The sequence below is a fragment of the Salvelinus namaycush genome, chromosome 3 (genome assembly GCF_016432855.1).
Source record: "Salvelinus namaycush isolate Seneca chromosome 3, SaNama_1.0, whole genome shotgun sequence".
Lineage (NCBI taxonomy): Eukaryota > Metazoa > Chordata > Actinopteri > Salmoniformes > Salmonidae > Salvelinus > Salvelinus namaycush.
The window spans coordinates 63,413,415-63,426,455 of NC_052309.1; the positions used below are offsets into that span (position 1 = coordinate 63,413,415).

The window sequence follows — 13,041 nt, forward strand, 5'->3', positions numbered from 1 at the left end:
ACTGCTTAGAAACCGTCCTTTTTATTTAACGTCAGGCCTGCATGTTATTGGATAAGCAGGAAATTGAGTCTCCGTGGTGACTGTGATGCTTTCAAATGGTTAGTTAGGAGATTTCAACAGTATTGCCTGCCTATCAATGAACGGTGGGAGTGGGTGGGTCCCATTAAACGGATTCATTATTTACACTCCAGTAATCATTTCGAAAAGCTTTTACAGAAAATGTCATAACGAATCATTTCGTTATCTGATCATTACTGATAATTGGCCATTTAGGCAACCTTAAAGATGATTAGCATAAAGAGAACCAGTGATCCATCTAATGATAAGTAGTGTGTAACAAACACAATCTGTGAGAGACCACCTGCACTGCAGGGGAAGATAGTATGCATGGATGCTTACATTAAACCTGACAAACCGTGCTGACTTACACTTTTCTGCACATATGATAAATAGGAAACAGTAGCCAGAGTGTGGTGTGTGTGTGTGTGCATACACGTGTGAACCATACGTGTGTGTGTGTGTGTGTTTTTCAGAAGACGGGAGGTGGAAGGAAGGGTGACCCATAAATACACAGTCACGATGATGTGATGTTGCACACCCAACAAAACATGCAAGTGACATGCAAAAGGGGCTGACCAGTGGACAACATTGCCAGCAAAAATAATTTGGGCACAGGAGGGTTAGTGACATAAACAGGGGCTGGAAACACAGACAGAACACAGACCAAACACAGAGAAAAGAGAAAGCTCGATAGAGAACGAATTGAACAAAGAAGAGACAAGAAAGAAACCGGTGGTGGTGGCTACAAGCAGTCCGTTTCATCAACCGAACACGTTCACATTATGCGTTTTGTGCATGTTTTTCAGAAAGGGTGCTGCTTTATTGTGTCGCTCTAGTAAGAAGAAGAAAATATCTGAGAGAAAAGAAAGGAGGAGGAGGTGGAGAGGTGGGATTGATAAACTAGAACAGAAAACAGACCTTTCAGCTGGGCACCTGGAGCTTTTGCTTTTCCGCCCGGTGGGGCGGCATCTTTTGGGGGTGCTTTCTGAGTTTTAGCGGCGGTGGTCTTGGAGTGAGGGGCTACAGCGTTAGCGGTCACTTTCTTATCTTGCCTGACCGGGCCTTTGGCTGCTGTAGGAGCACCTCCTTTGGCATCACCTTTGGGGCCACTAGCAGGCTTGCCAGCCTTAGTCTTCGTTTCTGCAGGTTTGGCTTCTGCAGGTTTGGCTTTGGTCACCGACTGAGCTGCCGTCACCGCTGCGATGACGTCCTCGTTTGCCGACTCCAGGTATTGGCCTTGAGTGTCCTTTGAGGTCTTCACAGGCTCATCATCCTTCTGGACGGGCTCAACCTCCATCCGGGGCACAGCAATCATGGGCAGGGGACTAGCTACCTTCTCCTGCACCTCTTCTTCCTCCTGCACCTCCTCCTCAGTCTCCTGCTCCACCGCATCGCGGGCGTCTGGCTGGTGCTCGATGAGAGGAGACTGGTCCTTGGTCCGGTCGGCTGCGGTGCTAGGGGAGAAGGGAGATCCATGGTCGGCCCTGTTGGAGTCAGGGCTCTTGCTCTCTGGGGGGGTCTTGTCTGCTCCGTTCTGCCACCCTGCAGGGATGCCCTGACCAGGTGGGTGTCGCTCAGGCTCAGTGTAGTCAAAGGATAGGACGCGCTGCTTGGCTTCCTCCGGGGTCATGGCAACGGGAATGACAGGGGCGCAAACTTCATCTTTCTGCTGCTCTTCCTCTTCTGAGCTGACCTCACGCCGTGGCCTCCTGCGGATCGTTGACACCTCTGTTCTCTCCTCCTCTTCATCCTCTTCCTCGTCGCTATCCTCCTCTTTTTCTTCATCCACCTGCTCTTTCGTCCCCTCCTTTTCCATGAAGAGAGGGCTCTGAGGCTTCCCAGGACTGATCCTGTCTTCATAGGCCGAGGTAGGAGCCTCCTTGCTCTCACATACGTCCTTCTCATCCTCGTCCTCAGACCCAGAGTCGCTCAGGCTGTGGCCCACAGAGACATCAGAGACCTTGTCAGACGAGCTCCTCTTCACCTCAGACCCCAGCGAGTCTGGGGAGAAGAGCCTTGGAGTGTCCCTCTCGATTGGGGCTTCAGGGGCTGAAGGAGATGCCCGGGGGCTTACCGACCCAGCCCGCTCCCCGTCTTCGCTCCCGTCGTCGGCAAAGCCGGACCTGCTACTGCGGCCGCTCTCTGTGGCAGGACTGACACCTCCTGGCGTGGGGCTGAGCGATGCAGTGAGCTCCTCTGGTGTGGTGGGAACCGGGAAGCAGAGCGATAAGGGACAGAGGGATAGATCCACAGCAGGACTGTGGTGTTAGAGAATACCTAATCCTCAGAGACACACATTCAACACCCAACAAAAGGAACAGAAATAAAGGGAAAGAAAGAATCGAAAGGAAAGAAAACAGCCACTGAAGGAGCAGGAACACAAAACAAAGGGAAAAGGAACCTTTTTTTTGCTGGCATCAACCGGAACAACAATGAAACATCAAATATATCAACTGCAATTATCTGGATCGTTTTGGTACCTAAATCTTGAGAGCTGTAGGTGTTTTTATAAAGAAGCTCCGTTTGCAAATCACATTCAATGCAGTTGCAAACGTTTTGCTTCCATGTTTCTAGCAGAAAAGATGGGTGGACTACACAATGAGAGCTATGAACTATGTATGTAGCTATGGGTTCATAAAAAGCACCTAACAGCTCGGACACTAAGCCCTCAAACTTCCTGCCTGAAAAATCAACCAAAATGCACAACAGAAGTCAAAGCAAAGCTGTATCATATCAATACAACAACAAAAAGTCTCTCATTCAACACAGTACTCACAATGACCCAACAGCTCTGAATTTCTCTCGCCCTTGGATTGTTGTGATATATGAAATTGCAATGGCGATGAATCAATGCTAGTCTGGCTGCCGGATTGTTTAATTTGCAAATGGGCCTTGCGGTACGGGGGGGGGGGGGTTCTGGCTGCTAGCCTCACATACAATACCTCATGGTTTCTTCCTTTAAAAAAGGGGGAAACTGCAGTTGCTACATCTTATTCTGGACTTAGAAATGACGTCTACCCATTGATTCTTGAAGAATATAACTTTTGCCTCGATCTTAGTTCAAGCGTCATATCCCATCAGAACCCCAAAATAGGCTTGTTTAACTCCAATGTTTGTCGCGTTAAACAAATTCAAATGTAAACAAAGCATGGTTAAAACTATAGCTATGGTGTGGTATCACTCAGCGTAAGAACCATTGGGAAATCCTTCAATGATCAACCTTGCTCTTGAAATCAAACTCCATGACCCACTTAAGATTAATACATTTCAAGGATCAATATAAAATTGGGAATCTATATCGTGAAACATTCCAATAAGACGGTGTCCTCTGTTCTATAATGCACACGCTGTGGTACTCCTATAATGGTGATTGAGATGAGTTGTGGTTCAAATCGATACTGGAGATTGTCCATTACTCTCAATGCTAAACCCGATCTTGGTTTCAATTGGTATAAGAGCTATTGGGATGAATATTTGAAAATAAAAGACGTCGATGATGATTTGATACGGATATGCATGGATGGTAGTCGGTCTCAAAAACTCCACTTCCTCATGGCTACATGTAGTCTGAGGAAGAGAGATGTCAGATGGGTATTGCTGTCATACCTTGACCTGTAGCGGTCATCCCTCTGGTAGCTGCGTTGTCCAGGGTTCGATGGGAGAGGAAGAGGATGGGGAAGAAGACAAAAGGGAAAAAAAGGGGGTCTTCATTAGACTTTCTACAGGCTGATCTCCAACATACAGCGAGAACTCACACAAGTAGGATCAAACTTAACCGCACACACACGCACATACACACACACACACAAGCCGCCTGCTGAAATAAATCCTCTAGTCTAAAGCTCGCTAAAACCACTAAGTTACTCTCGGTCATGCGCAAGTGTAGTTTCAGGGACAGTCACGGCTGCCCTACACCGTCTATCTGTAGATCTACAGCGTCTTCAGAAAGTATTCACACCCCTTGACTTATTCCACATTTTGTTGTGTTACAGCCTGAATTTAAAACGGATTCCTGAGAGATTGTTTTGTCACTAGCCTACACACAACACCCCATAATCTCAAAGTGGAATTCTGTTTTCTTTCCGAAATGCTTACAAATTCAATCAAAATAAAGCTGAACGGTCTTGAGTCAATAAGTATTTAACCACTTTGTAATGGCAAGGCTAAATAAGTTCAGGAGTAAAAATGTGCTGCAGAAGTCGCGTGGACTCACTCTTCGTGCAATAATAGTGTATAACATGATTTTTGAATGACTACCTCATATCTCTGTACCCCACACGTAAGGCAAGGTCAATGATACTTTGGATGATGTATCAGTACACCCAGTCACCGCAAAGATACAACCGCTCTTCCTAAATCAGGTTGCCGAAGAGGAAGAATGGTGACTTTAAAACGGTTACAGAGTTTAAAAAAACTGAGGATGGATCAACAACATTGTAGTTACTCCACAATACTAATCTAATTGACAGAGTGAAAAGAAGGAAGCCTGGTACAGAATAAAACTATTCCAAAACATGCATCCTGTTTGCAACAAGGCACTAAAGTAGGCTTAATACTGCAACAACAACAAAAAAAGTTTCCTGAATACAAAGTATTGTGTTGTGTTGGATTTGCCCTAAACATATTACTGAGTACCTGCTGCATCATGTTATGGTTATGCTTGTAATCATTAAGGACTGGGGAGTTTTTCAGGATAAAAAAAGAAAATGTAATGGAGCTAAGCACAGGCAAAATCCTAAAGGACCTGGTTCAGTCTACTTTCCAACCAACATTGGGAGATGAATTCACCTTTCAGCAGGACAATAACCTAAAAACACAAGGCCAAATCTACACTGGAGTTGCTTACCAAGAAGACAGTGAATGTTCCCGAGTGGCCGAGTTACAGTTTGGACTTAAATCTTCATGAAAATCTATGGATAGACCTGAAAATGGTTGTCTAGCAATGATCAATAACCAATTTGATAGAGCTTGAATAATTTTGAAAAGAAGAATGGGCAAATATTGCACAATCCAGGTGTGGAAAGCTCTTAGAGACTTACCCAGAAAGACACAGCTGTAATCGCTGCCAAAGTTGCTTCTACAAAGTATTGACTCAGGGGTGTGAATACTTATGCAAATAAGATATTTGGGGATTTTATTCTCAATCAATTTGCAAAAATGTCAACAACAAAAATATTCACTGTCATTATGAGCTATTGTGTGTAGATGGGTGAGTTAAGGCTGTAACATAAAATGTGGAATAAGTCAAGGGGTATGAATAATTTCTGAGGGCATTGTACCTAACATTTTCTGGGGTGGTGGTTGGGGGGGGGGTTTAGCATAGGCGTCAATAAGAAACGCCCATCGGCAAATTTCGATTTCAGGAAAGCTTGATGATTCCTCCATGTCAACCATTAACAGTTCTCAGTCTGCAAGCTCAGCATCATCACAGGGGCTATAAATGATTTTGCCTACAGCTAATAGGGCGATCAGAGTCACTGAACCCCAGTTAAGGTCTAAAGCACCAGACACATGCACCATGCTCCTTGTATTACAGTTGGCTATCCTGTATTGACAAGTGTAACTTACGGACTATTGCTGGTAGCAGACACACAATAAGACTCAGTGAAAGGAACACGAGTCCCTACAATGTAGGCCTAAATCTAGATATCCAGCTCTGTTCTCTGGTCCTGCGGTATATTGTTCATGCCAGTGGTTCAAGGAAGGTTTGGAGGAAGTGAACTAATTACATTACGCACGTAGTTCTATTCATGGAAATTGCTCAATCTTTCATGTTTTCGTGAACAGGGGTTAGAGCCCACGGTCGTCTGTAGAGCACAGCAGAGCAGACACTGTGGTATCTATAGCTGTGGGCTGTCGTCGAGAACACACCCACCAAAGTGCCTTTTGTCCTTCTGGCAGTACCATAAATCATTGTTGAATAAAGGCCCACTGACAGTTGAGAGACCTGGAGTCACTGAGTGACTTAGTAGCTAAAGGGGTTATAACACCAAGGACGCAATTACACGAAGCATTATGAACCCCATGACCATCACGTCCTACGGTAAATGAACCGAGTGTGAGGATGAAGGAAGTCCGTGACGTCAATCCTACGAGCCATGTTTAAAATGCTCTGGGGGTGACTAGCTATGGCTCTATAGGGACGTGGGGTTCAGCCTTCTGTTACCATGGCGCCACCGTGCTGACCAAAGCCACAGCACCAGTTAAGTGGTGACCATATTGACCCATTAGCCAAGAACCCCCCCCCCCCTTTCACTTATTCTGAGGTTGGCCTGTTGGCCGTGACTGTGAGAGAGCATGTTACTGCAGAGTGTCACTTAAACAACGTCCTTATCAGATTCAAAACCACAACGGTTCTTAACTTACTGACCGCCGGCGGGGCAATTGTCTAAATACAGGAAGCTTACGTCCACTGTCTTTGTCGTGACGACAGCCTAAAACTTCATGCTAACAGTAAGGATGCTGACAATCATGAATACAAGAGCCACAACTCTAGGCCTGATGCTACGATCTGGGGGGGGTTGGCTGTGTGACCTGAATAAAAAGTGTTCTGAAAAGCCTCAACAACAAGAGAGCTCACCCACACATAACTCAGAACAGAACTCAGAAGCATGGCGTAATGATTAATAATATAAAAATGCAATTTATGAACAGAAGCAGGAAATATTATGGATTGTTGAGAGTCCAGCAGCAGGGGAGCAGCAGAATCATCCTTAAATCCTGACAAGAGATTTCATTAAAAATGCATTAGGAAGGAAAGGCAGACGCCCTCAGAAGAACTGACCTTTGTAGAAATGAGAGAGAGAGAGAGAGAGAGACAGAGGCAAATATTTTTTTTAAAGCATTGGTCGATGTAGACGGTGATTACATAAACTGAAAACTGGAGGAAGAGAAGAGAGGAAAACAGAGGAAAAGAGGAGGAAGAGAGGTTAGCAGCACATGATTTTGGGGGATACAACGGCACTCAGGGGTATCTGTGAAAAGTGAAGCAGGCAGCTGTGAAGCAAGAAGCGAAAGCAAATGCATGTTGAGGTAGTTGTGACAAGAAGCTGGATGATGATTCGCGAAGAGGCTGAGGCCAAAAGAACCAATGAGCACATTGCTTTTGAAGCCACAACAAGAGACACAATCACAACCAGAGGTGGACTCAATTCCATTTCATAATAATCTATTCATGATCAATTTATGATTCGTTTATTAAGTATTTCAAGATTCCTGAATCAATTCCTGAAACATTTCCTGAATGAACACTAATCAAAATGGAAATGAGCCCAACCCTGCAGCTCACACAGCCCCTATTAGAAACAAAGGGGTCGGAGGTGAGGAGCGGCATACCCGAGAGGGCGCTCTTCGACACAGAGACCTCTGACACTGGTGCTTGAGGCTGTGATTTCAGTTCCGGTGACAGCTCCAGCAATTCTTCTACGAGAGACAGAGGCAAGATTATTCGTTTGTGAGAGAGATTTTTTTTTAAATAAAAAATAAATAAAAACAGGCATCACCTCAGGTTAGCGGGAACAAAAGAGCGGGCTAGCCTATATTTTGAGGTAGGTGGTTGGTGAACATATTGAGGACGCAGCGAGGCAGTTAAGAGGTATAGCGGAATATATTTTTGAATAAATAACAGCCCCCAGTCCCAGTGTGGCCTACATTTCCAACTCAAAACACAAGATGCCTTGCTTTAGAAGTTGTTCATTTTGTTCTTCAGTAGTGTAGCTTAAGCTGTACAATAAGAGCGGAAGTATTGCTCTTCTGCTCCCTAAAGAGGAAGTATTCTACGCGAAAACAAATGCTAAGGATAAAAATACCAGATTTGAGAACTTAAAGCCACATCCTTGATGGAATATCTCTTCCATCCTTTTCTAGATATACTCTGGCTATATCATGTAATATGTAGGCCTCATATGGTCACTGACATACTGTCGCCTACAGTACAGTAATCACAACCTAAAAAGCTGGGACAGCTGGGGCATGTCATCCGATAGAACTGGGCAAAGCTCTGTACGTTATAGGGACATTGGGAGATTCAGGTGTACTCTACTGTACCTGTAGGCTTCCAGTCATTGCGCTAACAATAGCTAGCATTGGCTACCTCTAACTTCCTTCATACTGCACGCAGAGACACGCAAATGGTATCCACGAGTTCACCTGACTCTGGGGAAGTAGAACAATTGCCAGAATCCCGTAGTGTCCCTTGAAGATCCTCTGTAGATGACACTCAAAACCAAAGTGTGTTTATATTATTGGCGGATGCTTCCGTCTCCCTGCGCTTGTGGCCTGTCAGGATTATTAGTTTCAACATCGATCCTGTTCTCTGGAAGAGAGAGTTGGGTCTGTATAACACACTATAGAGTGTCTGTCTGAGGAGACTGATGTCTGTAGGGTTATTTAAACATGCAATCTAAGGAAGGGTAATGCAGAGAACAATAACATCCTTTGCTTCCATCTGTCTGGACGCAACAGATCGCCACGGTCTGCTTTTTAACTATTAAGGCCTACAAGAAACAGCTTGACCAGATTCTAAGAAACCGTGACACTGTTTCCCCAAGAACGTGTATCTGATGCCCTCTTTCCCATAACCACCCTCTGCTGTCAGAATCTACAGTCCTGGTGACCTAGTCCATCACTGACCTTCCATGTCCCCAGGTCCCATGTGTGCGTCTGGCATCCCGTTAGGCTTCTTGACCTCCTGCTGGTCCTGGGGTTCTTTCAGTGTCATGTTGGCCAGGGCAGCCGAGGCCATGGTCTCCCCGGAGTTGAATTGCACGGCGGCGTGGCCGTCCAGGCTCGAGTTGAAGTCCTGATGCTGATCCATGGTGAAACGAGTTCAGGCTGGGAGGAGAGGAGACAGACAGAAGAAGAACCATGGAGTTAATGCTCTACTTCGTTTTGATGCTATCCACATGAGACTACTGTGGCAGGTGGAAACAGATAATGACTGAATTTTGATAATGCCTTGAAAAAATTAGATGGTGCCGTATCACATTTTTCAGACCGCATGGAACCCGGACTGAACTGAGAGGATTCTAAGCATTGCTTTGTTGTTGGCTTACTTAAAGTGGGTCAGAGGAGCAGAGGCGTGCGAGAACCAACCACAATTGGTGGGATCTCAGTAATGGGCTACAAAGGAAAAGGGTGAAGGTGACAGAGAAGTCATTGACAACGATTCCAAATCGACACCCAGCACACATGCTTGTTCCCCACAGACAGGGATATGGCTGCTGAGCTAAAGAAAGACAGATACCAACACACTGTTGAAATCTCCCCCAGTTTTATTGTGGAGTGTTTTCGACCCAGACCCTAAGGTCTTAGTCACCAACCCAGACCCTTCGTACAAGAACAGCAACGGATTTGTCCACTCATTTGTCCGAGCCTGATCCCAGATCTGTTTGTGCTGCTGTCTTGCCAACTCCTATGGCCATTGTCACACCAACGGGCTGCAACGCTGCGATTTCCATGTCGCCCCCTCATAGGGACCGATAGGGACAATCAGGACTTTTTCTTTGTCTTATATAAGCTTTATGTAATCAAAGGACTTTGCTAACGCAGAGACAGACAGTGGTGCAACAACAGACTGACGGGCTAGGGGAAGATGAAATTCCAGAAACATTTGTCTAGACTCTGACGCCCTTTCTCAGTGATCATGATTTGAAAGGACAGGCTAGGTTGCTTTGTTTCTTGAGGCTTTTGCTAGGTAGGCCCTAAAGATCCATCATTTCTAATGTGGTACCAAAGGACATGTCAATGCAATGTCGACCTAATGTCTCAATGTAGCTTGACCTAGCCTGTTCTTCCCCGATTCGAGGCCCCGAGCAAAGCTGCCACCTCAATAGTGAGTGTGGAGAGACAACACCTAGGCTATTCGAACCTTTTGAGTTACTCTACAGACTCAAGGCAATCCTCCTCTTCCTCAACTAAGCTTGGATAATCATGATTCATCGTGATATTGAGCTACAAGTATGAGCTACTTCCCTGTAACGGATGTCATCATGTCAGGGACGGTGTACTGTAACGTGAGCATGCTCCTACTTGTTATGAAGCAAGATGAGGAAGTGGCCAAGTTAAACACTGGCCAACCATGAGAGCTCCTCTCCTGCTCTTGCAGAAACAGCAGCTCAAAGACTACACAACACACACACACACACAGGCTCCTCCTCCTCCTGCAGAAACATGCTGTGCACTGCAGCTCATAGAGACTACAAGATCAGATGCACCAATCATAGGGTCATATTAATGCGGGGGGGATTTCCTCCTGTCTTCTCAAAGGGGAAGAGAGAGTTCCTCTCAAAATACACACGGCAGCAGCTCAGTACGTGACAACCTGCCAGGCATATCCCGTTTCTGTTTCCTTAAGTCCAGCGGTTTGGCTGGTGTTATGTGGACGAGTTGCTGTGTTTCTTATTAAGCGGGTGATTGCTTTCTGTTATGCTTTTGGGGGTCATCTTGCGTGCGTATATTTTCTGGACCAACTTACAAGACTGTAGGACTGCGTCATTCAGCGATACCACACAGAGGACTGTTTTTCAGTTTGCTGACAACACAAATCAGCACCTGCTTTGGACCGATGCCTAACACTTCTTTCTAAGGCGTGCCAACCAGTCAAGGGCATAGTTGTCTATATTTGGCCGTCTCTATAGACTCATTTACAGCAGTGAAACACCACTGTTCTGACAAAGAAGATCTCCATTACAAGTAGCCTATCTTTTTTTATAGGACCTCACTCTAAATAGACATAGGCCAATAGTAACAGGTTGAGATCTGGCCATTGTGAGATCGAAGCACTTGGCAACTGTTAGCTAGCCTATGTCCTGGATAAATAGTATAAGATATAAGCATTGGCAAAGTTAGTCTCAATGCCTAGTAGGAAAAACATCAAATCAGGAGGGTCTAGTCCTCTGAACACACAGCATTTAACAAACAATGACCGGACTGCAGTGATCTTCAGACATCATTTCATTTCTCCCAGTGACAGAGGTTGGGGGATGGGCGTACTGGGCGAGGGAGAAGGGCTGAAACCATGTTCTGGCCAAGCCCACCCTGTCATTTGTAATGGCCTGCGACTGGTCTGGCAGCTGTTTTCTGATTCTCTTTGTGGGCTGATTGCTGGAGGGAGGGAGGGGGAGAGAGAGAAAGAGAGAGAGCGTGTGTGAGAGAGAGACAAAGAAGAGCTACAAAGAGCATCACAGCCCGACGTGTACCAGAACCACAGACCTCCTTATGCACTGTCAATCCACTGCAATTGGTCTACCTTAAGGCAACAGGGATCCTCAAATCAATCAAGAGGTGTCAGAGTTGGTTTAAAGATCTATAATCTCAGCTAAAATCAGACACAGGGCTTGAACAAAGAGGTACAGGGAAAGAAATGCTAAATGTGAATAGGCTCACTCAGTTACTAAAGAGGAGGGCCCAGGGCCCCATTTATCAGCTTGTTGGAGAGGTACTAAGAAAGGAGGCAATTATCCAAAAAGCAGAGGGGAGGGAGGAGAGGAGACCAAATTGGTGATATGATTTTTGATCTGAAATGCCAGAGGGGCAGATGGATGCTCATGTTAATCCTCTGTTGAACGTCTCACAGGCGTTTACACCTAATCTTTGTCCCACACTCACCCTCTAACGGGGCGGCAGGTAGCCTAGTGGTCAGAGCGTTGGGCCAGTAACCGAAAGGTTGCTAGATCAAATCCCCGAGCCGACGAGGTAAAAATCTGTCGCTCTGCCTCTGAACAAGGCAGTTAACCCAATGTTCCTAGGCTGTCATTTTAAATAAGAATTTGTTCTTAACTAGTTAAATAAAGCAATGAGTTGGCAAGGATTTTCTACGCACAACAGAACGAACACACGCATCATTAGCTACACTGTGATTTAAATTTGTGGGAGGAAACTCAATGTCTCTATTTGACATAGCTTAAAAGTGGTCAAATCTCAGAGCATGTTACCGACTATCACCTAAAAACTCCCCAGTACCCCATCCCATGTCTTCTCCCTCCCTGTCATCTCCTCTGTGGATCGTCTTTGTGTAACACTTAAAAAGGTGCAATATGCAGAAATCGCTCCGCCATGTCCTGGTTGCTAAAATTCAAAAAAGTTTGCCCAATTTCATTTTATGTGACAAAATTCAAAAGGCACTCGCACATCTGAGCTATCTTTTTTGCAGGTGCACGGTAACAGTTGAATAAAACGAGAAAAAAGAAGAAACCCTCACACTATCACTGCTTTTTTTCTCAGTTTATGTGACCAAAAAAAATTCTGATTTATTGTACAATCTAAAATATTGTATTTTCAGCTGGTGTACAAAATCAAAAGTAAAAAACGCAAAAACGAAACTTAAGAACTTAAGCATAGAAATAGTGCATATCGAACAGATCTATGCTTCTTAGACTTGCTTTCAATGAGAATTGCTGATCTTTAACTCACATTTCTTAGTGAATTTGGTCAGGTTGCCCAAAAAGTTACATATTGCAGTTTTAAAAGGCGGGAGTGGGAGGAATAAAATGGCAGAAGGGGCTGAGTTGATTTGGAGCTCTGTCAGCCTGGAGAGCTACTCGCTGAATAGGACTTCTCTCTAACAAAACACACACACACACACACACACACACACACACACACACACACACACACACACACACACACACACACACACACACACACACACACACACACACACACACACACACACACACACACAGGGAGGGGGTGATGGGTGGGTGGAGCTAGAGCAGCGCTGCACTCAGAGAGAGTAAGGCAGCGTCCAAAGGAAGCCTCTCTCTCTTTCTCTCCTCTTTAATATTCATCAGCAGTCGCTGCAGCAAGCAGAGAGAATGAGAGAGAGGGGGGGAAGTCTGAGGGAGAGGAAGAGAAGGGAGAGAGAGAGAGAAAGAGGGAGGCGGGCCACTCTAAACACAAACACATCAGAGACGACCCAGCCCTTACCCCACTGCCTTGCTGTAAGGAAGGAATGAGAAAGCTAGAGGGAGAAAGTATTAG

The 13,041-nt window shown here is 45.4% G+C and overlaps 1 protein-coding gene across 1 annotated transcript in view; it reads right to left on the reverse strand.

Annotated features, from left to right (window-relative positions):
• The window catches only part of LOC120034665 (microtubule-associated protein tau-like), a 39,283-nt gene that overhangs the window by 16,491 nt on the left and 9,751 nt on the right, over positions 1–13,041 (reverse strand). The window contains exons 2-4 of the mRNA XM_038981265.1: positions 8,692–8,892; positions 7,396–7,482; positions 3,667–3,696 (exon numbers count right to left, since the gene is read on the reverse strand). Of these exons, the coding sequence (XP_038837193.1) occupies positions 3,667–3,696; positions 7,396–7,482; positions 8,692–8,875 (301 nt within the window). The 5' untranslated portion in view covers positions 8,876–8,892. The remainder of the gene's footprint in view (positions 1–3,666; positions 3,697–7,395; positions 7,483–8,691; positions 8,893–13,041) is intronic.